Source organism: Narcine bancroftii, chromosome 4 (assembly GCF_036971445.1).
Source record: "Narcine bancroftii isolate sNarBan1 chromosome 4, sNarBan1.hap1, whole genome shotgun sequence".
NCBI classification, from domain to species: Eukaryota; Metazoa; Chordata; class Chondrichthyes; order Torpediniformes; family Narcinidae; genus Narcine; species Narcine bancroftii.
Window position 1 is genome coordinate 200,569,110 of NC_091472.1, and position 19,943 is coordinate 200,589,052.

A 19,943-nucleotide genomic window follows, 5' to 3' on the forward strand; every position below is an offset into this window, starting at 1 on the left:
AACTGTGGCCGCCCCACGTTAGTGCTTCCAGGGGACCAAGGTCAGACATTTTATCTTGCAGCATTCAACGAGGTGGGGGGCTATGAAGCGATGAAGGGGAAGTACATGAACGCGATCACAAGCCAAACCACTGACCCGGTCCTGAACATTAGCGCCGAGTGCTACACGCCCCGGGCAGACTCCTTCCACCTGCTCCGAGACCCGCTGACAGCCGACCTGCCCTGGCCGGGTCTAATCTTCGGCCTGAGCATCCTAGCGATCTGGTACTGGTGCACCGACCAGGTAGGTCAATCCTGCCGTCTCCAGGAACCGTCCTTCTTGCGGATGCATTTTGTAGAAATCCCCACTCTGGGCCAACATGCGAACAAAATAGGGGGCAGTGATACCCTTCAGTCAAACCAGGAAGTCTGCAGTTGCCGGGGCTGAATGCGACGTACGGGCTCCTGAATGAAGAGGCAGGGGCGAGAGCACAGGCCAGCAGGAAAGAGGTACACCAGTGGATATAGGCAAGGGGGCAGATGAGAAAAGAGCTGAGAAGTGATGGGGAGAGAGGGCAGAGGATGAAGAAAGGTAGCTCTCTGATAGGAGGGAAGAGAAGGGGGTGGAGAGTTGGAGGAAAGGAGACAGAGGAGTAAGAGAAGAGAGAGACCAGGGGAAGGAGTGAATGGTAATAGGTACAGGCATAACACGGTTTTGAACAGCACAGGTTTTGATATAACGTGGTCGCTGCTCCGAGTGGTCCCGTCCTGGCCAGTCACCATCCCCAGACGTCACTGTCCCAGGCAGTCGCCATCCCGGGCAGTCGCCGTCCCGGGCAGTCACCGTCCCGGGTAATTACCATCCTGAGCAGTTATCGTCCCGGGCAGTCACCATGATGTCATCTCGAAACTTCAGGCAAATGTCAAACAAAACTAAAGGCAGGCGTTCGACGATCACCTGGCTCTGCGTCTTCGCAGCCCAGAGACTGTCTTCAACCCCACCCCCTCCTCACCTGATGGATCACACATGATGAGCATTGCGGGCTGAGTTTGCCAGAGACAGGCGGGGGGAGTTCAAAGTAAAGAAGTGCAAAGTACATTAGTGCATTAGACAAATATTTTCTTTAATAAACTATGTAATTTTTCCATTTTATATAACCCTTTTAAATATCTTATCCATGTGTTTGCATAAGCGTTCCAGGTAAAAGAATAAATAATTATAGGATTGGAACGTATTACATTAAAGTGCATTGTAACAGTACGGTTTTCCATAACACTGAACTTCTCTGGAACACATCAACTGTGTTATACAAAGTATCCCTGTATTTAGAAATGGTCATATTTTCCAAAAAGCCACAAGATCCCAGTGTGGGAAGTTGAGGAATGGAAAACTGATCAACAGCACTGCCCCATCTCAGATATTCTCTGTGGCTGTGAACCTTCATTTATCTATTTATGATATTTATCATCTTGTTTTCTGTCCTGGGATTGGTCGTAATTTAATTTATCATTGCGGCTGTACCTTACATACTTATTAGGCTGCAGCAAATGGGAATTACAGTGCATCCAGGCATTGTACTTCGATGTATGACAATAAACCCTCATGTGTGCGTGTGCGTGTGTGGAGACATTAAGGGGTCTTGACCTGCAGCGCCAATTCTCCTTCTCCCTCCGCGGATGCTGCTTGATCCTGAGTTCCTCCAAAGATCCCAGCTTTTTGCAGTCTCTTGTGTCTCCCACAGAATAGGTCCACCCGTTCAAGAAAGGGTCTAAAGACCTCGGAAAGGGCTGAGGGAAGGTTGACCAGATTGATAGCTGAAAAGAGCAACCTTTTGATTAAAGAGTCGGGGTCACCTTATCCATACGAAGCTGGGCAGGACGGGCTGGAAGAGGGCAGTTAGAAAATGAGAGGGGGCTTGATTGTATTGCTCAAGGTCCCATATCAGGAGAAGTGTGGAGAGGAAGAGGGATAATCTGGAAGTCAAGGTGACTGTCCAAAAAGAAAGGGTCTCCCATTCATTGAATCACACAGCGTGGAAACAGGCCTTTAGGCCCAACTTGCCCATGCTGACCCACATTCATCCCACTGCCTTTGGCCCATCTAAACCCATCCTATCCATCCAAATGTTTCTTAAACATTGCAAGAGTATTGCCTCAACCACCTCGTTCCATACACCCACCACCTATTTAAACCAATGGCGCCCACATTAACCGACAACCCCATACAGACCTGGTATGCCTTCCTTACAGACCACGCAGGATTTGAGCCTGGGCTGCTGGCGCTATAATAGGGTGGCGCTAGCCGCTACACTCTCTCTGGAACTGTGGCTGAATATTTTCAGGCCAAGGTAAATAGATACTTAGTGAGTGGAGTGGGGAGGGGCGATGGGGTATTGGGGGGTGAGACAAGACAGTGGAGTTCCAGTCAGATCAGCCATTGAGGAATGCAGGGGAACAGAGGAATCCTGGAATAATGGTTCATCGTTCTTTGAAAGAGGATTCCCAAGTACATAGGGTGGTGAAGAAGGCTTATGGTCTGCTGGCTTTATAAATCAAACCAAAGAATATAGGAGCTGGGAGATGAAGTTGAGACTGTTCAAGGCTTTGGTGAGGCCAAATTTGGAATATTGTGTACAGTTCTGGTCCACAAATTATAGGAAGGATATCAATAAGGTAGAGAGGGTGCAGAGAAAATTTACTAAAATGTTGCCTGGATTCCAGTATCTAGAATACAAAGAAAGATTGAGTAGACTGGGTCTTTATTCACTGGAGCGTAGAAGGTTGAGGGGGGATTTGATAGAAGTATTTAAAATTATGAGGGGGATAGATAGAGTAGATGTGAATAGGCTCTTCCCCTTGAGGGTAGGTGAGAATGGAATGAGGGCTCATAAGTTAAGGGTTAGGGGGCAAAAGTTGAGAAGTAACATGAGAGGGAGCTTCTTTACTCAGAGAGTGGGGATGAGTGGAATGACCTTCCGGAAGAGGTGGTTGCAGCAGGGTCAATTTTGTCATTTAAGAGGAGGTTGGATGAGTGCATGGATGTGAGGGGGTTGGTGGGTTATTGTCAGCCAGCGGGTAGGTGGGACGAGAGGAGATCAGTTAAATTGGTGAGGACTAGAGGGGCCGAGATGGCCTGTTTCCATACTGTCATTGTTACACGGTTAAGTGGGGGAACAGGTTTGAAGGTCTGAGTGGGCCCCCCCCCCGCCCACCTCATTAGGACAAACTTGGTTGGATCCCTCGGGAGGTTTGGAGGCTGATAGAAGTTTATAAAATTATGAGAAGCATAAATAAGGTCAACAGACACTCTTTTATGCCCAGCATTAGAAATATCAAACACTAGAGGACATGTGTTTAAAATGGGGGTGGTGGGAGGGAGAGGAGAAGTTTAAAGGAGCTTGGTGGGTGCCTGGCTACCGGGGCCATGGTGGAAGCAGATGCAAGAGAGGCATTTAAAAGGCTTTTAGCTCGGCACATGACTGGATGGAGTGGAGAGATAGGGATCGTGGGCAGTCAGAAAAGATTCAGTTTAATTTGTCTCCATGACTACCATGCACTTTCTGAGCAGAAGGGCCTGTTCCTGTGCTGTGTGCTCTGAGCTCTTTGTAGCCGCCTGCCGGTCCCCCTCATTCTCCAAGTCCAGTGCCTGGAGATCACCGGTAGTCCAGTTGGTGGGGCCGGCCTTGTGAGTTTGCATGCTGCTGGATCTGAAGAGCCGGCCATGGTTCCCGTTCGAGAGGTTCCTCTCCTCTTTGCCCTCTCATCTCAGATTGGAGGCATTGTGGAGAGTGAGAAAGGTTTTCAAAGCTTGCAGAGGGATCTGGACCAGCTGGGAAAAATGGGCTGCCAACTGGCAGATGGAATTTAATGCAGACAAGTGTGAAGTGATTGCATTTTGGAAGGACAAACCAAGAAAGGTCATACACGGTAAATGGTCGGGCATTGAGGAGTGCGGTAGAACAGAGGGATCTGGGAATAATTCCCTGAAAGTGGAGTCACAGGAAGATAGGGTTGTAAAGAGAGCTTTTTGCATATTGACCTTCATAAATCAAAGTATTGAGTACAGGAGCTAGGATGTTATGGTAAAGTTATATAAGACATTGGTGGGGCTGAATTTGGAGTATTGCGTGCAGTTTTGGTCACCTAACTACAGGAAATATATCAATAAGATAGAAAGAGTGCAGAGATTTACTAGGATGTTGCCTGGAATTCAAGAAATGAGTCACAGGGTAGGACTTTAAACAGGTTAGGACTTTATTCCCTGGAGGGTAGAAGAATGAGGGGAGATTTGATAGAGGTGTTTAATATTATGAGGGGGATAGACAGAGTAAATGTAGATAGGCTTTTTCCACTGAGGGTAGGTGAGTTAGAAACCAGAAGACCTGGGTGAAGGGGGAACTTCTTCACACAGAGAGGGGTGGGGGTGTGGAACGAGCTGCCAGCTGAGGTGGTGAATCAAGGCTCATTGTTACCATTTAAGAAGAATTTGGACAGGTCCGTGGATGGGAGAGGTATGGAGGATGATGAACTAGGAAAATAAATGATTCGGCAAGGGCCGAAGGGGCCTGTTTCTGTGCTGTAGTGTTCTATGGTTCTACTTGCACCATGTCAACCCAGTCCAGGGTATCGAATTAATCCACGTGTTTGTGCATGAGAGATTTGAGGGTAGGTCAGGCAACATCTGTGGCAGAAACATTCAGTCAAGTCCTCGTGTCAGGATCCTTTATCAAGACTGAAGAAGGAATGGGTGGAATCAAGTAGATAAAGTGGGGAGGAAAGAGGGGGAAGCTCTTGTTAAGGGCAAACTTCGTTGAGAAGTGTTTACGCTGCTCTCCAAGCACAAAGCTTTCAAAGAGACAAAGGGCTTTGAAGTAACGGAGCATCCTGCACTGGAGCAGAGGTAATCATGGCCACCTGGCCGAACATCCCATCCTCAGGTGTGACGCAGCACCGGAAACACCAATACTTCCTGGAGACTCTTTTTAAAAAAAGCCATTTGTAGCCTTCAACGTGTTGGGCGGCCAACACCATCCCATGGGTAAAATCTTCTTCACACAATGAGATTTGGGGGAATTGGGTTACAATCAGAGATGAGGAGGGACTGCCTTTCACAGTAGGTGGTGAACCTGTGGAATTCTCTGCCCAGAGAAGCAGTGAAGGCCGACTCGTTCCATGTATTTAAGACACAGTTAGATTTTAGGGTTATGGAGCTGAATCCAGATTAACGACGGGGCAGATGGCCAACTCCAATGTTCTTGGGTCAGACCTTTCTTCCCTCGTCTAGACCTGACATTCTCAACCTTTTTTTTTGCTATGTTCATCTTAGGGCTCTGCTCAAAGTTGATGGGCCCCCTTTGCTGTGAAGCAGTCAAGTTTCATTGGTTTCTTCCGGACTTCTCTCCCACCGACGACACAATAAACATTAAAAGTATTTATGTTGCATGAGGCGAAAAGAAAATGAGGCTTTTACTTAAATGTACTGAGGCCCTCAGAGGGGACCGCTGGGTCCCCATTGAGAACGGCTGGTGTGAACCATCTCCTTCAGAGCTCAAGGGGACAGGCCAATGGTGAGACACTGGCTGGTGAATCTGAGCAATTCCATACTGTGAGGCCCCAATATGTCTTGCATTAGCAGAGCTCCAGTGTTTCAAATTTCAAATCTGTTTTAAAGTGTTTGAATGTGACCTACTCTAACAAACCTTTCCCAATTTATCTCCCAAAAACATATCTATATACTCTGTCACAGAACTATCACGACTCAGCTTCAGTGCAGTGTGCACCTTACTTACAACCTTTCCAAATGATGTCTGCAATAGTGACTTGGCATGGAGCGGTGTCTGAGGCGATCATCACGAGGCAGAGAGAGCGAGTGTCCTCTGTGCTGGTGCTAAATACAAGGATCTAGCCAATAGGGATGCTAGGTGATTTGAACCAGCCAATGGCAAGGTGTGCACTGACCAGTGGCCGGAGCCTAATCTTAACTGGCTTCCCACCTGCACACTGTAACTTTGACAAGGAGCACACAGGTGGGGAGGCCACGTGGCCACCAGCATTAGGCAGAAAGGCCATTTCTCCTCCACATACAACAGGGGGAAAGAGGGGGGAAGCTCTTGTTAAGGGCAAACTTTGTTGAGAAGTGTTGGCATTGCCCTCCAAGCACAAAGCTCTCAAAGAGACAAAGGTAAGGGAGTAAGGGAGCATCCAGTGCAGGAGCTGAGGTAACCATGGCAACCTCACCGAACATCCTACCCTCAGGTGTGACGCAGCACTGGAAACACCAACACTTCCTGGATGCTCTGAGGAAAGGTACTTGCTGCCTTCGACCCATGGGGTAGCCAACGTCATTGTATGGGTAAACTGCGGCCCACTGGAGGAGACCGGAAACTGCATCCTGCTAGCCTGTCGCAGCTGAGGTGGCATCTTTACAGCAACAGCTCTGAGACCTGGCGTTTCTTCTCCCCTCACAGGTCATCGTCCAGCGGTGCCTCTCTGCCAAAAACATGAGCCACGTGAAGGCCGGCTGCATTCTCTGTGGTTATCTCAAGCTTCTGCCCATGTACCTCATGGTGTTCCCCGGGATGATCAGCCGGATTCTGTACACAGGTAGGTGTGGTGTGCTGGGGTAGCAGCAGGCAAGCACTGAAATCAACAGGCTTTATTCCACTGAAAGTTTGAACACCAGTTCCAGTCTCGGTGGTTCCCTGTGTGACTGGCTCAGGTTGGCCGATTGACACCTGGCCAGGAGGAGTCCACCCCTTAGGTATCTATTCAGGTCAGCTGATTGCTCGACCAGTGGGTCAGACTTGTGGGCCTGCATGTGTTTGGAGAGGAGCACCAGTCCCAGAGATGTGAAGCCAAGCTTGGAGGGAGACACCAGTTGCTGATTTCCTGGGGAATGAGAAAAGGTGTTGTGAGGAATTTGATTAGTAGCCTTGCACAAGAAAGACCTAATGGCATGGAGGGCCTCTTGCCAGTAGTCAACGGAGCAGCCTTTGGGCCTCAGGGGTAGGAGGACGGCCTTGCAAGTCACCCCGTTTTCACATTCCACCCTGCCCGTTGCCCCTCCGGTTGTAACTAGTCGTGCGGCTAGGCCATCCCCATCCAGCGTCTCAGAGCTCCTAGCATTCAGGCATGCCGGGAGCCCGAGGTCCCCGCTCTTGCCTGGGGGCCCGAGGTCCCCGCTCTTGCCCGGGGGCCAAGGTCCCCGCTCCTGCCCGGAGCTCGAGGTCCCCGCTCCTGCCCAGGGGTCAGAGGTCCCCGCTCCTGCCCGGGGGCTCGAGGTCCCCACTCCTGCCCGGGGGCCCAAGGTCCCCACTCCTTCCTGGGGGCCCGATGGTCCCTGCTCCTGCCTGGGTGTCCGAGGTCCCCGCTCCTGCCCGGATGCCCGATGGTCCCCGCTCCTTCCCGGGAGCCAGAGGTCCCCTCTCCTTCCCGGGAGCCCGATGGTCCTTGCTCCTGCCCGGGAGCCCAAGGGTCCCATTCCTGCCCGAAAGCCCAAGACGACTTCTTCAATGCGGACTGTCGTCAGTCCCCAACACCTTCCAACTGCCACCGCCGGTCCTCCACAACTCCCCATCCAATTCTGCCACCACCCCTCCATCCGGCGCCTCCCTCACCATCCAGAGGCCCTTCTAGTTGAAGTGTATCTTTGTTTAGCGTGAATCTGAAATCAGTGCTATTATTTATCTTACTGCTGTTACTATTATTCTATTATCCGAAAAATTCCCAATCCCAAAAAGTGTCTGGTCACATCAAAAGATTAAGTATTATGTCATTTCACGAATTTCAAATGAAGGCCATTCAGTCCCTCAATCTGCTTCTCCATCCAATATGATCGTGGCTGCTTATGTGACCTCAGTCCCTCATTTCAGCTTTCTATCCATGCCATCGGCTAATCGGGCTTCATCCAACTCCCTGCTGAACATGTTAATGATCGGGCCTCATCAGCTTTCTGTGGCAGGGTGTTCCACAGGCTCGCAACCCCCTGAGTGATGGAGTTTCTCCTTGTCTCAGTCCTGAATGGCTTCCCCCTGATCGTTAGATAGCAAACCCCACATCCTGGACCTGCGCCATATTGGGAGCATTCGTCCTGCATCTAATCTGTCGGGCCCTATCGAATTTTGTTCATCTCATTGAGGTGTCCTGTTCCTTCCCCCCACCCCCCCCCCCAACCTCATGCTTCTGGATCCTAGTGAGTTTAACCTCGTTCTGGCCAGTCCTTCATCGTACTTCGGCCCTGCCATCCCAGGAGGCAGTCTGGTGAAGCTTCTCTGCACTCCCTCAATCACAAACAAGTATGTCCTTCCTCAGGTCAAAACTGTACACAATAATCCAGGTGTGCCCTTAGCTCGGCAGTCAGAACTGCAGTCAGACCTCCCTGCTTCTATATTCAAAACCTCCCCCAGTGAAGCCCAGTGTGCCATTGGCTTTCTTCACCACCTGCTGTGCCTAAATCCAATCTTCATCGCCTGATGCACCAGGATCCTGGGTCTGATTGCATGTTCCCCTTATCCTATTCATTTGATAATCTGTCAGCCTGTTAGTCCTCGAACCTCAAATTTGTCTACATTGCGGTGCATTTGCCCACTCTCCTAGCCTGTCCAGCCCACATCTTGCCCATACAATTCTAGTCCTCTCGAAATGAATGCTAACATTACGTTTGCCTTCTTTACTACCGACTCAACCTGCAAGTTCGCCTTTCTGTTGGGACGGCCTTCCTGCACTTAGCGGCGATAAAACTGAAATTCTGGGGTCGTGAAAGGGGGGACAATGAGCGGTTCAGATTGCTGAAAGGTAACAGCGGCATCTTTGTTGTCTCCTGCCAGACGTCATTGGCTGTGTGGTGCCCAGCCTTTGCAAGGAGTACTGTGACACTGAGGTTGGTTGCAGCAACATAGCCTATCCCACACTGGTGGTAAAGCTGATGCCAGCGGGTAAGTATGAGATGGAAACCACATGGAAACATTTGGCACCTTGGCATCGGACCTGACCAGCGTTGTGGCAATCATCTGTTCAATGTCCCTACCTCACACCCTTAACCCTCTATTATTCGTTCATCCATCAGTCTTTCAAGGTCCCTATTGCACTAGCTTCCACCATCACCCCCGCAAAACATTCCAGAAACTCACCACTCTCTGAGTCAAACACTTCCTTCTGACATCTCCCCTAAACTTTCGTCCGCTCCTCTTAAACAGATATCCTCTGGTATTTGCTATTGTCACGGGGAAAAGGTGCTGGGTGCCCTCTCGTAACGGTGGGTTGTGCTTGATTGCAGATTCCAGCTGCTGCAGTCTCCTCTCCTGTATGGCTCCAGGTTGTGGGCATTGGATTAGCTAAGACATTCCACTTTTTACCCCAGCTCCAGGGACCAGGCTCAGACCTGTCAGCCGGCAGATATAGTCCATACCCAAAGATAAACCCACCCCAAGGCTGCTGGTTTGGATATGGTGAAATGGCAAATGCATTCGGATGCCGTGTGCTCTCCTTGCTTTAGCGAAGCTTTGCTTCTGCTCAGGAACATCCTCAGAATTGAATCGGGCACGGAGCTGGTGAACTTTGAAGGTCAGGGGTGGCCTCACTCCCCAAACTCAGTCTGATGCTAACCTCGGGTGCCGGGCGGCACCACGGGAAGTGAAATGGCTGCCGGTTTCTGGACTGCTTTTTAGGGGAGGTAGTGGGGTCGGGAAAAGGTACGGAAGGGAGCAACATTCGGATGAAACAGCCGCACACTGCACATGAGGGCTGGAAGGTCATGACACCATCCCTTAACCATCTCTCATCACCATCCCAACCATCTCACCGTGGGAAACTCCTGGCGGAGGCAAAAGGAGGGACAAGCCAAGGGTTTATGGGCCTCCCTTCCCCATGATGGTGTGCAAAGTCATAGTTCAGGCATAAAGTCTTCTGCCTAGAATTAGGGACTCAATAGCAAGAGGACAGAGGTTTAAAGGTTCCTTTTATTCTCATGTAATAATGCAAAAGAATGTAATATTGTTATGAGCCCAAATAACACCAAAGCCCAACAGCAATAGATATTCTCCAAGACAAATGGTTACTTAAACAAAAATTGCTTTTAATTATCTTGAAACATGAAAACTGAATCACACTTTAACTTATCACTATTGACTTCCTTAACCTAACTTAACCACCTTCTAATTCTAAGGGCACATTTATGTAATGTGTGTGTAAGTTTAGAAAAGTTCTTTGGCTCACAGTCCCAACTCACTTCTCATTCCTCCAAGTTCACTGGTTGCAGTCAATTCTTATACTGTGCACAGAATTTAACATTTATAAAATTCACCAGGCTTTGGTGAAAGGTAAATGATTACTGCTCAGGAAGGTTCTTATTGGTTTTCAGAGAGAGATTTGTTGTTTGCTGGATACCCACAACTGATTCCTTTTTAATCAGCCACTTCAGTGGCTTGCCGAAAAAATGCCCCCTCAGGGTTTTCCAGGTGATAACCCCTTTCTTTCAGGTCACCACAGAGTTCCTTTCTCCTATGTCAAGTGAAACATTAGGCAGCCAGTCCTCTCCTCTTGCATGAACCACAAGGGCTTTGACCAGGCTGAACTAAGTACTCACAACCCATCTTTCAAATGGTTTTCCACAAGTTTGCCGGCTTGTCCTGTTCCAGTCCCAGCTGGTACTTTTGACTGAAAAACTGCAGAACTGATCTCTCTCAGAGAAAGTCTGTTTTACTCTCTCTGCTTGCAAAACCACATTACCCTCCTAGAACAGCAAGTTCCACTCCAGACAACAGGTTCTTTCATCTGTTGCCTTTTTGTAAACAACAATCCATTAGTGAAGTCTCTTGGGCACTCTCCAAAGCTTTTGCAAAGACTGTTGGCCCCGACATGTCTAGCATTAGCAGGGCCCCAGTATTTTAAATAAAATTTGTTTTAAAGTGTTTGTATGTGACCTACAGTAAAAAAAGCCTTCCCCAATTTATCTCCCAAAAATATCTATACACAAAACAGACATAACATAATCTGTCACAATATACATGAGAACTTCTGTCTGGCATAAAGGCAAAGCAAATTGCTGGCATGGGCATTGCCCAGTAATAAGAGAAAGAGATACTAAATGTCCATGGATTTACTTCCAGCATTTCCACAGCCTTTCTAGCTGCACATCAATTGGCACCCGAGTTTCAGTTCCAAACCTCTGCTATCATCAGGAAGCCTTCAGCACCCTCTCCAATCCTAGCTTCGACATCTGGTTCTCAAGAGCCAGACCACAAGTCGCCAGCAGCTCCGTCTTCATTCGTGATCCGCTGCCCAGTCACAGATCTCAGTGGTTGCAGTGTGTCAACAAACACTGTCAGCTCCTCTAACAGACTGTTTAAAGCTTGTTCTAAGCCTTTGGCATCAGGTCCAGACGGTAGGACCCAGTGAAGCAGTGTATAGCAGCTCCACTGCTTTTTTAATGGTGAGGGGGAAGAGATATAACAGGAGGGGTAACTTGTTTTTATACACAGAAGGGGTTGGGTGCATGGAACGGGCTGCTGGAAGAGGCACGGGCTGCTGGAAGAGGCAAGGGCTGCTGCAGTATTTAAAAGAATGGATGGGTTTCGAGTGCTATGGTAATAACACAGAAATGCTGGAGGAACTCAGCTGGTCTCACAGCGTTCATAGGAGGTTTAAAAAAAAAGTCGACATTTCGGGCCTGTGCCCTTCTCCAAGGTATGAGTACAAAACTAAGGCAGGCATTGGTCTATTTATTTATTTCCCCCCTCCCCCCCCCCCGACACTACGAGACTGGCCAAGTTCTTCCAGCATCTTGGCATTTTTCCTGCAATCACAGCGTCTGCAGACTTTCGTGTTTTACTTGAGGGATGTGCGATCAGTGTGGGTGGGACATTTTGGCTGATGTGGATAGTTGAGCCTATTTCTATGCTGTCTGACTCTATGGCTCTGTTCCCTGTGTAGGCCCTACCCATACTAGACCTCCCAAAATGCATCACCTCAAATTAAATTCCATAAACCATTCCTTTGCCCACCTGCCCACCAACTAATGTGCTCTTTGGGACCCGTCTTCGCTGTCCATAATACACTCTGGTGTCACCTGCAAACATCTGCGGAGTGACGGGTTGCATGGTGGTTTGATTCCATCGAAGCCTCTGTGTTCCATTAGGCCTACGTGGTTTGATGCTGTCTGTGATGCTGGCTTCCTTGATGAGCTCGTTGACGTCCATCTTTAATAGTGCCAGCACCATCTTCACCATGGACATCTGGACCAAGATCAGACCCAGAGCCATGGAGAAAGAGCTCATGTTAGCAGGGAGGTAAGAAGACACGCCACTCGAGTTGACACCTATGTTGCGATGTTGATTACCTTCACTGTAGTTGAATGAGCTGGAGAAATTCAGCAAGTCACACAGCATCTGTGATGGGAGAATAGGTTCGACGGGTTCAAAGAGTAACAAGTCCTGGACACAGTTTATTAATAAACAGTGATCTATGTTTACACACGGGGGAATTCACAACAGGGAATACACTTAAATCATGCATATCAGTTGCTGGTTAATCACTGATAATCACACCTCCTGATAAATCACAGCTAATCACAACTCCTGATTGTGAAACGAGGGTTAAATAAACAGTACTGAGCCCAATGTGAGTACAATGAAGACGCTGTTTACATCCGGTACCGCACGGACGGCAGTCTCTTCAATCTGAGGCGCCTGCAAGCTCACACCAAGACACAAGAGAAACTTGTCCGTGAACTACTCTTTGCAGACGATGCCGCTTTAGTTGCCCATTCAGAGCCAGCTCTTCAGCGCTTGACGTCCTGCTTTGCGGAAACTGCCAAAATGTTTGGCCTGGAAGTCAGCCTGAAGAAAACTGAGGTCCTCCATCAGCCAGCTCCCCACCATGATTACCAGCCCCCCCACATCTCCATCGGGCACACAAAACTCAAAACGGTCAACCAGTTTACCTATCTCGGCTGCACCATTTCATCAGATGCAAGGATCGACAATGAGATAGACAACAGACTCGCCAAGGCAAATAGCGCCTTTGGAAGACTACACAAAAGAGTCTGGAAAAACAACCAACTGAAAAACCTCACAAAGATAAGCGTATACAGAGCCGTTGTCATACCCACACTCCTGTTCGGCTCCGAATCATGGGTCCTCTACCGGCACCACCTACGGCTCCTAGAACGCTTCCACCAGCGTTGTCTCCGCTCCATCCTCAACATCCATTGGAGCGCTTACATCCCTAATGTCGAAGTACTCGAGATGGCAGAGGTCGACAGCATCGAGTCCACGCTGCTGAAGATCCAGCTGCGCTGGATGGGTCATGTCTCCAGAATGGAGGACCATCGCCTTCCCAAGATCGTGTTATATGGCGAGCTCTCCACTGGCCACCGTGACAGAGGTGCACCAAAGAAAAGGTACAAGGACTGCCTAAAGAAATCTCTTGGTGCCTGCCACATTGACCACCGCCAGTGGGCTGATATCGCCTCAAACCGTGCATCTTGGCGCCTCACAGTTTGGCGGGCAGCAATCTCCTTTGAAGAAGACCGCAGAGCCTACCTCACTGACAAAAGGCAAAGGAGGAAAAACCCAACACCCAACCCCAACCCACCAATTTTCCCCTGCAACCGCTGCAATCGTGTCTGCCTGTCCCGCATCGGACTTGTCAGCCACAAACGAGCCTGCAGCTGACGTGGACTTTTTACCCCCTCCATAAATCTTCGTCCGCGAAGCCAAGCCAAAGAAAGAAGACTGAGCCCCCACAGGCATGATATCCCACTTGATGAGGGTTAAGTAAACAGTACCCAGCCCCACAGGTATGGTATCCCACTTAACTAAACGAGGATTAAACAAATAGCAGCCACCACCCACTGGCACGATATCCCACTTAACTAAATTTTTTAAAAAACTTTATTTATTCGTTCAAAAAACAAATAATATATGACATATGCAGCAATTAAACATAAACATGAACATGAATGGTTTTTTTTATATATATAGAAAAAAAAGAAAAGAAAAAAAGACCCCCCCTTCAGCCAACTCTCCTAAGGAGAGTCATAAAAAAAGAGAAAAGAAAAAATATTAAAGAAAAAGTTAAATATACATATTAAAATCTAGTCAATATAAATTGAAATGTAAATATTCTGAGTATAACAGCCACTTATTAATAAAAAAATTATAATTATCATGCGAAACATATATAATTTTTTCCATTATTAAACAACATTTCATCTCATTATTGCCATCTATTAATATCAATCATATTTGTATCTTTCCACGTACTAGCAATACATTTTTTCGCTACGGTTAAAGCTAAATATACAAAAACAAGCTGGAACTTATCTAATCCCAAACCTTTCAGAGGTTGCAAACTACCCAATAAAAATGCTGTTGGATCTAAAACTATTTTAATCTTATACAGGTATTCTAAAAACGATTGAATTTTCTTCCAAAAAGATTGTATATGTATACATGACCAAACAGCATGAAAAAAAGTTCCAACCGTACACCACATCTAAAACACAAATCTGATTCATTAAATCCATATTTTTTTAAATTTTTCAAGTGTCAAATATAATTGATGTAAAAAATTGTAATTAATCAATGCATAACGTGCATTTATCAATCTAGTTACACTATCATAACAGATATCTAACCAATCATCTTCAGAAAAAAATAAAACCAATATCCGCTTCCCATTTAATTTTAGATCTATCCCAACCCTTTTTATCCATATCATCCTGTAATATTTGATACATAGATGAAATATAACCCTTCTCTGGTACCTTCATAACAAAAGTCTCAAATTTAGTCATTTCAGGTAAAATTATATCTCTACCAAACATTTTACCAAAGATCGAATTTGATAATAAAGAAATAAAGAGTTCTTATCAATACTAAAATCTTCCCTCATCATATTAAAAGATAAAAACTTACCCTCTTTAAAACAATCTCCCAAATTTTTCACACCTTTAAATCTCCAATGCAATAAACTTTGATTATGTATTGAAAAAGAAATAAGTTATACAACGGAGTCAAAGCCAATAATTTACCCCAAGAGCCTATCATTTTATTTTTCTTTATCCATAACTTCATTAAATGTTTTAGTCTAGGCAATTTAGTATAGTAAATTGAGATGGCAAGAATTTCTGAATTTGAAATACATCAATTTTTGTTTAGGTGGAATATAAATTTGTTACAACAATATAATGTGCCTATCCCACTTAACTAAATGAGGGTTAAACAAACAGTACCCACCGCCCACTGGAATGATACACTGAGTGACTAACAAGTACAAATCTGGTTACAATCAACAATGGATGTGACACTACCATCTCTACTGGTTGAATGTCAAAATATCCCTCACTCTGTACCAGCAGATGCCTTACAACTGGTTTTTCAGCATCTCATGCGGTTCACAACCTGGATCAGACCTCTCACAGTGGGTCTTCTGGCATCACCCACAATTTAGGGTGGAGATCAGGGATGTCTCAAGGGAACAAAAAGAATGATCTGCTCCACGTGGTGGGCTTTATGAGGCAGCAAGCTAGAGGGATCAGCCCAGGTGCTCCTATGTGATCTATAATGGTGTCTGGAGGAGCCAGTCCATCTGTGCACACATAGAACCATAGAACATTACAATACAGAAACAGGCCCTTTCACCCCATCTAATCAGTGATGAACCATTTTTATTTGCTTAGTCCCAGTGACATGCACTCAGTCCCTAGCCCTCCATACCTCTCCCAACCATGGACTTGTCCAAATTCTTCTTAAATGTTAAAATTGAACCCGCATTCACCACTTCAGCTGGAAGCCCATTCTACACTCCCACCACTCTCTGTGAAGAAGTTCCCCCTAAACTTTTCCCCTTTCACCCTTAACTCATGTCCTCTAGTTTGTATCTCAGCTACCCTCAGTGGAAAAAGCCTATCTACATTTACTCTGTCTATCCCCCTCATAATGTTAAACGCCTCAATCAAATCTCCCCTCATTCTACTATGCTCCAGGGAATAAAGTCCCGACCTGTTTAACTTTTCCCTGTGACTTGGTTCCTGAAGTCCAGGCAACATCCTAGTAAATCTTCTCTGCACTCTTTCAATCTTATTGATATCTTTCCTGTAGTTGGGTGACCAAAATTGCACACAATACTCCAAATGTGGCCTCACGAATGTCTTATACAACTTTACCATAACATCCCAGCTCCTACATTCAATACTTCAATTTATGAAGGCCAATATGCCAAGAGCTCTCTTTACAACCCTATCCACCTGTGACACCACTTTCAGGAAATTATGTACCTGTATTCCCAGATCCCTCTGTTCTACCACACTCCTCAGCACCCTACCATTTAACGTGTATGCTCTTTCTCAATTTGTCCTTCCAAAATGCAACACTTCGCATTTGTCTGTATTAAATTCTATCTGTTATTATTCCAGCTGGTCCAAATCCCTATCCAAGCTTTGAAACACTTCTTCACTGTCCACAACACCTTCAATCTTAGTGTCATCTGCAATCTTGCTGATCCAATTTACCACATTATCATCCAGATCTTTGATATAGATGACAAATATCAATGGTCCCAGCACCGATCCCTGAGGCACACCACTGCGCCAACTCTTCAGCCACACATTAATCTCCCACAGTTTCTAGTCCTACCTTCTCTGGCGTGTGACACAGGCACTAATCCCAACATTATCATCCTTGAGGTCTTGTTTTTCAGCTTTCTTCCCAAATCCTCATATTACCACTTCAGGACCACATCCCCTTTCCAATCTATGTCATTGGTACCAACGTGGACCACGACATCTGACCCTCCCGCTTGACCTTCGCATCTGGGAGGCCACATGCCATTCAGGAGTCTCGATCTCATTCACAGAACCTCCTATCTGTTACTCTAACTATCGAATCTTCTTCTCCCCCTTCCCCTTCTAAGCCAAAGGGCCATCCTGTGTAAGACCTGACCACTACGACTCCACACTATTCTCCCACACTGTTCAGAGTCCTGCCATTCACCCTGTAGTCCACCATCAAGTCTAACCTTCCAACATGTGTCACTTCACACTTATCCTGATCAAGCTCCATCTACTATCTTTTGCCCAATTCTGAATCCTGTCTATACTCCGATGTAACCTACAACAACCTTCTACACCAGTGGTTCTCAATCTTTTTATTTCCACTCACTTTAAGTAATCCCTATGCCGTCGCTGCTCTGCGATTAGTAAGGGATTGCTTAAGATGGGATGTCGGTGGAAAGAAAAAGGTTGAAAACCACTGTTTTAATCGTAACTAATTGCCTCGTTATGTGCATAGTTTCATAACTCCAAAGGAAATGGGCCAAGGACAATTTTTCTCAAGCAAAATATTTCAGTGACAATTGGGTCTAGAGCAGTGGTTCTCAACCTTTCCTTCCCACTCACATCCCACCCTAAGCAATCCCTTACTAATCACAGAGCACTGATGGCAGAGAGATTACTTAAAGTGGGATGTGAGTGGAAAGAAAAAGGTTGAGAACCACTGTTCTACACAATCGATAACACCTCCAATCTTCATATCATCTGCAAACCTGCTGACCCATCCCTCTACTTCATTGTGCGGGTCATTAATAAAAAAGTGCAAAGATCTGGGGTCCCTGTGGAAATCCACTTGTCACTGATGTCTAGGGAGAATATGTTCCATCTATTAATTATCCTTGGTTTCTGCAGGCAAACCAATTCTGAATCCACACAGCCAAAGTTCCATGGATCCCATCCCTCATGACAGTCTCCCATGGGGGGACATTGTTAAATCCATATATACCACATCTACCACCCTACCTTCATCAATTTCTTTTGTTACTTTCTCAAACAATCAATGAGGCCCTTGATGCATGGCCTGCCCACTCAGAAAGCCACACTGAATATCCCTGAGAAGACCATCCTCTCTCTAAATTCTTTTCCCAAAGAATCCTCTCCAATAGTTTGGCCACCACTGATGTAAGACTCGTGTCTATAATTCCCAGGATTTTTCCTATTACCTTTTTTAAACAAGCGGACCACATTTGCCATTCTTTGATCCTGTGGAATGTCTCCTGTGGCCAGGGAGAATGCAAAGATCGTTGCCAATGCCCCAGCAATCTCTTCCCTCGCTTCCTGTAGTAAGATGGGGTACCCAGGAATTTATAAATCCTAATCTGCCCCATCTATCCCTCTCACAGTGAGGAGGTGCCAGTCAATATTTGGGAAGTTGAAGTCTCCCATGATAACATACATGTTATTTCTGCACCATTCTTAAATTGACCTGCTTACCTGCTCCTTAGTGTCCCGAGGTTTATTTAGGAGTCTGCAGACCACTCCCAGTTCCTGTTTCTGACTTCCACCCACACTGACCAGACATTCCCTCCACAGCATCCTCCCTTTCTGCAGCTGTGATACCGTCCCTGACCAGTAATGCTTCTCTCTCCCTATCCCACCTCTTTTACCCCCTCCATTCTATCCCTCTTAAAACATCTAAACCTCGGTACTTGCCTCATCCAAACCTGCCCTTCTTCCAGCTAAGTCTCTGTAACAGCCACATCATCATAATTCCACGTACTGATCTGTGCTCTCAGTTCATTCCCCTTACTCCTAATTATTATTGTGTTGAAATAGGCAGCTCAGTTTCAACCCCTCCAATTGACTATATTTCTGCTTCCTCCCCTCCCTGCCCTTCCTCACAACCCCACAACACATTGCATCATCCTTTCCGCTTCCTGCCCCATTCTCCGCACTCACATTCTGGATCCCACTCCCCTGCCAAACTAGTTTAAACCCTCCTCAACAGCTCCAGCAAACCTGCCCGCTGGGATATTGATCCCCTCTCCAGTTCAGGTGCAGCCCGTCCTTCTTGTTGGGGTCAGTCCTTCCCCAGTAGAGATCCCAATGATCCACAAATTGGAACCTTTGCCTTCTTCAGCCACGTATTCATCTGCCACAACCCCCTATTCCTGTGCTCACTGCCACAGTGACCACAGGCAGAAATCCTGATATGACCACCTTTGAGGTCCTGCTTTTCAGCTTCCTTCCCAACTCCCTATATTCACTCTTCAGGACCACATCCCCTTTCCAATCTATGTCATTAGTACCAGCATGGACCATGACATTTAGCTGCTCACCCTCTCGCCTGAGAATGTTGTGGACTCGATCAGAGACATCCCTGACCCTGGCACCTGGGAGGTAACACACCATCCAGGAGTCTCAACCTTGTTCACAGAAACTCCTATCTGTTGCCCTAATTATAGAAACCCCCATCAGCTCTCCTCCCCTCTTCCCTTCTGAGCCAAAGGCCAGACACCTGACCACTATGACATGGTAGATAACCCCCCCCCCCCCAACAGTATCCAAAACTGTATACTGATTGTTGAGGGGAACTGCCACAGGGGTGCTTTGGACTTATTGCCTATTCTCCTTCCCTCTCCAAACAGTCACCCAGCTGCCTGCCTCTTGCCTCCTGGGAGTGACTGTCTCCTTATAGCTTCTGTATGTCGCTCCTTCTACTTCCCGAAAGTTCCGGAGTTCATCCAGCTTCAGCTCCAGACCCTGACATGGTCCGTAAGGAGCTGCAGCTGGACGCACGTCATGCAAATTGGAGCATACCAGCTGCCATCTCCTCCACTACCTATTCTGGGTTACCATGCAAAGATCTTTCTTCCTGCATTTCCTCGGCCGCTGCTCGCTGAAGCCTCTTGGGCCAAATCCTCTAACTCAGCTCTGCCTCAATGGACTACTCTAACACTGGCCGCTCCACACTGTCCGCTCCTGACACTCACTTGTTCTCTGTTGCTTTGCTGAGAGATCGGAGCATAAGACCATTCAGCCCATTGAGTCTGCTCCACCATTCAAATCACGGTTGATGTATTTTTCCCTTCAACTGCAGTCTCCTGCCATCTCCTATGATGCCCATTCTCATTGAGATCCTACCAAGCTGTGCTTTAAACATACCCAATGATGGAGCCTCCACAGCCGTCTGTGGC

At 47.0% G+C, this 19,943-nt stretch overlaps 1 protein-coding gene across 3 annotated transcripts in view; it reads left to right on the top strand.

Annotated features, from left to right (window-relative positions):
- Positions 1-19,943, top strand: part of slc5a1 (solute carrier family 5 member 1) — a 74,342-nt gene that overhangs the window by 28,201 nt on the left and 26,198 nt on the right. For all 3 annotated transcript variants that reach the window (XM_069933621.1, XM_069933619.1, XM_069933620.1), the window contains exons 8-11: positions 62-282; positions 6,446-6,581; positions 8,804-8,911; positions 12,112-12,262. In XM_069933621.1, coding sequence (XP_069789722.1) covers positions 62-282; positions 6,446-6,581; positions 8,804-8,911; positions 12,112-12,262 — 616 coding nt within the window. The remainder of the gene's footprint in view (positions 1-61; positions 283-6,445; positions 6,582-8,803; positions 8,912-12,111; positions 12,263-19,943) is intronic.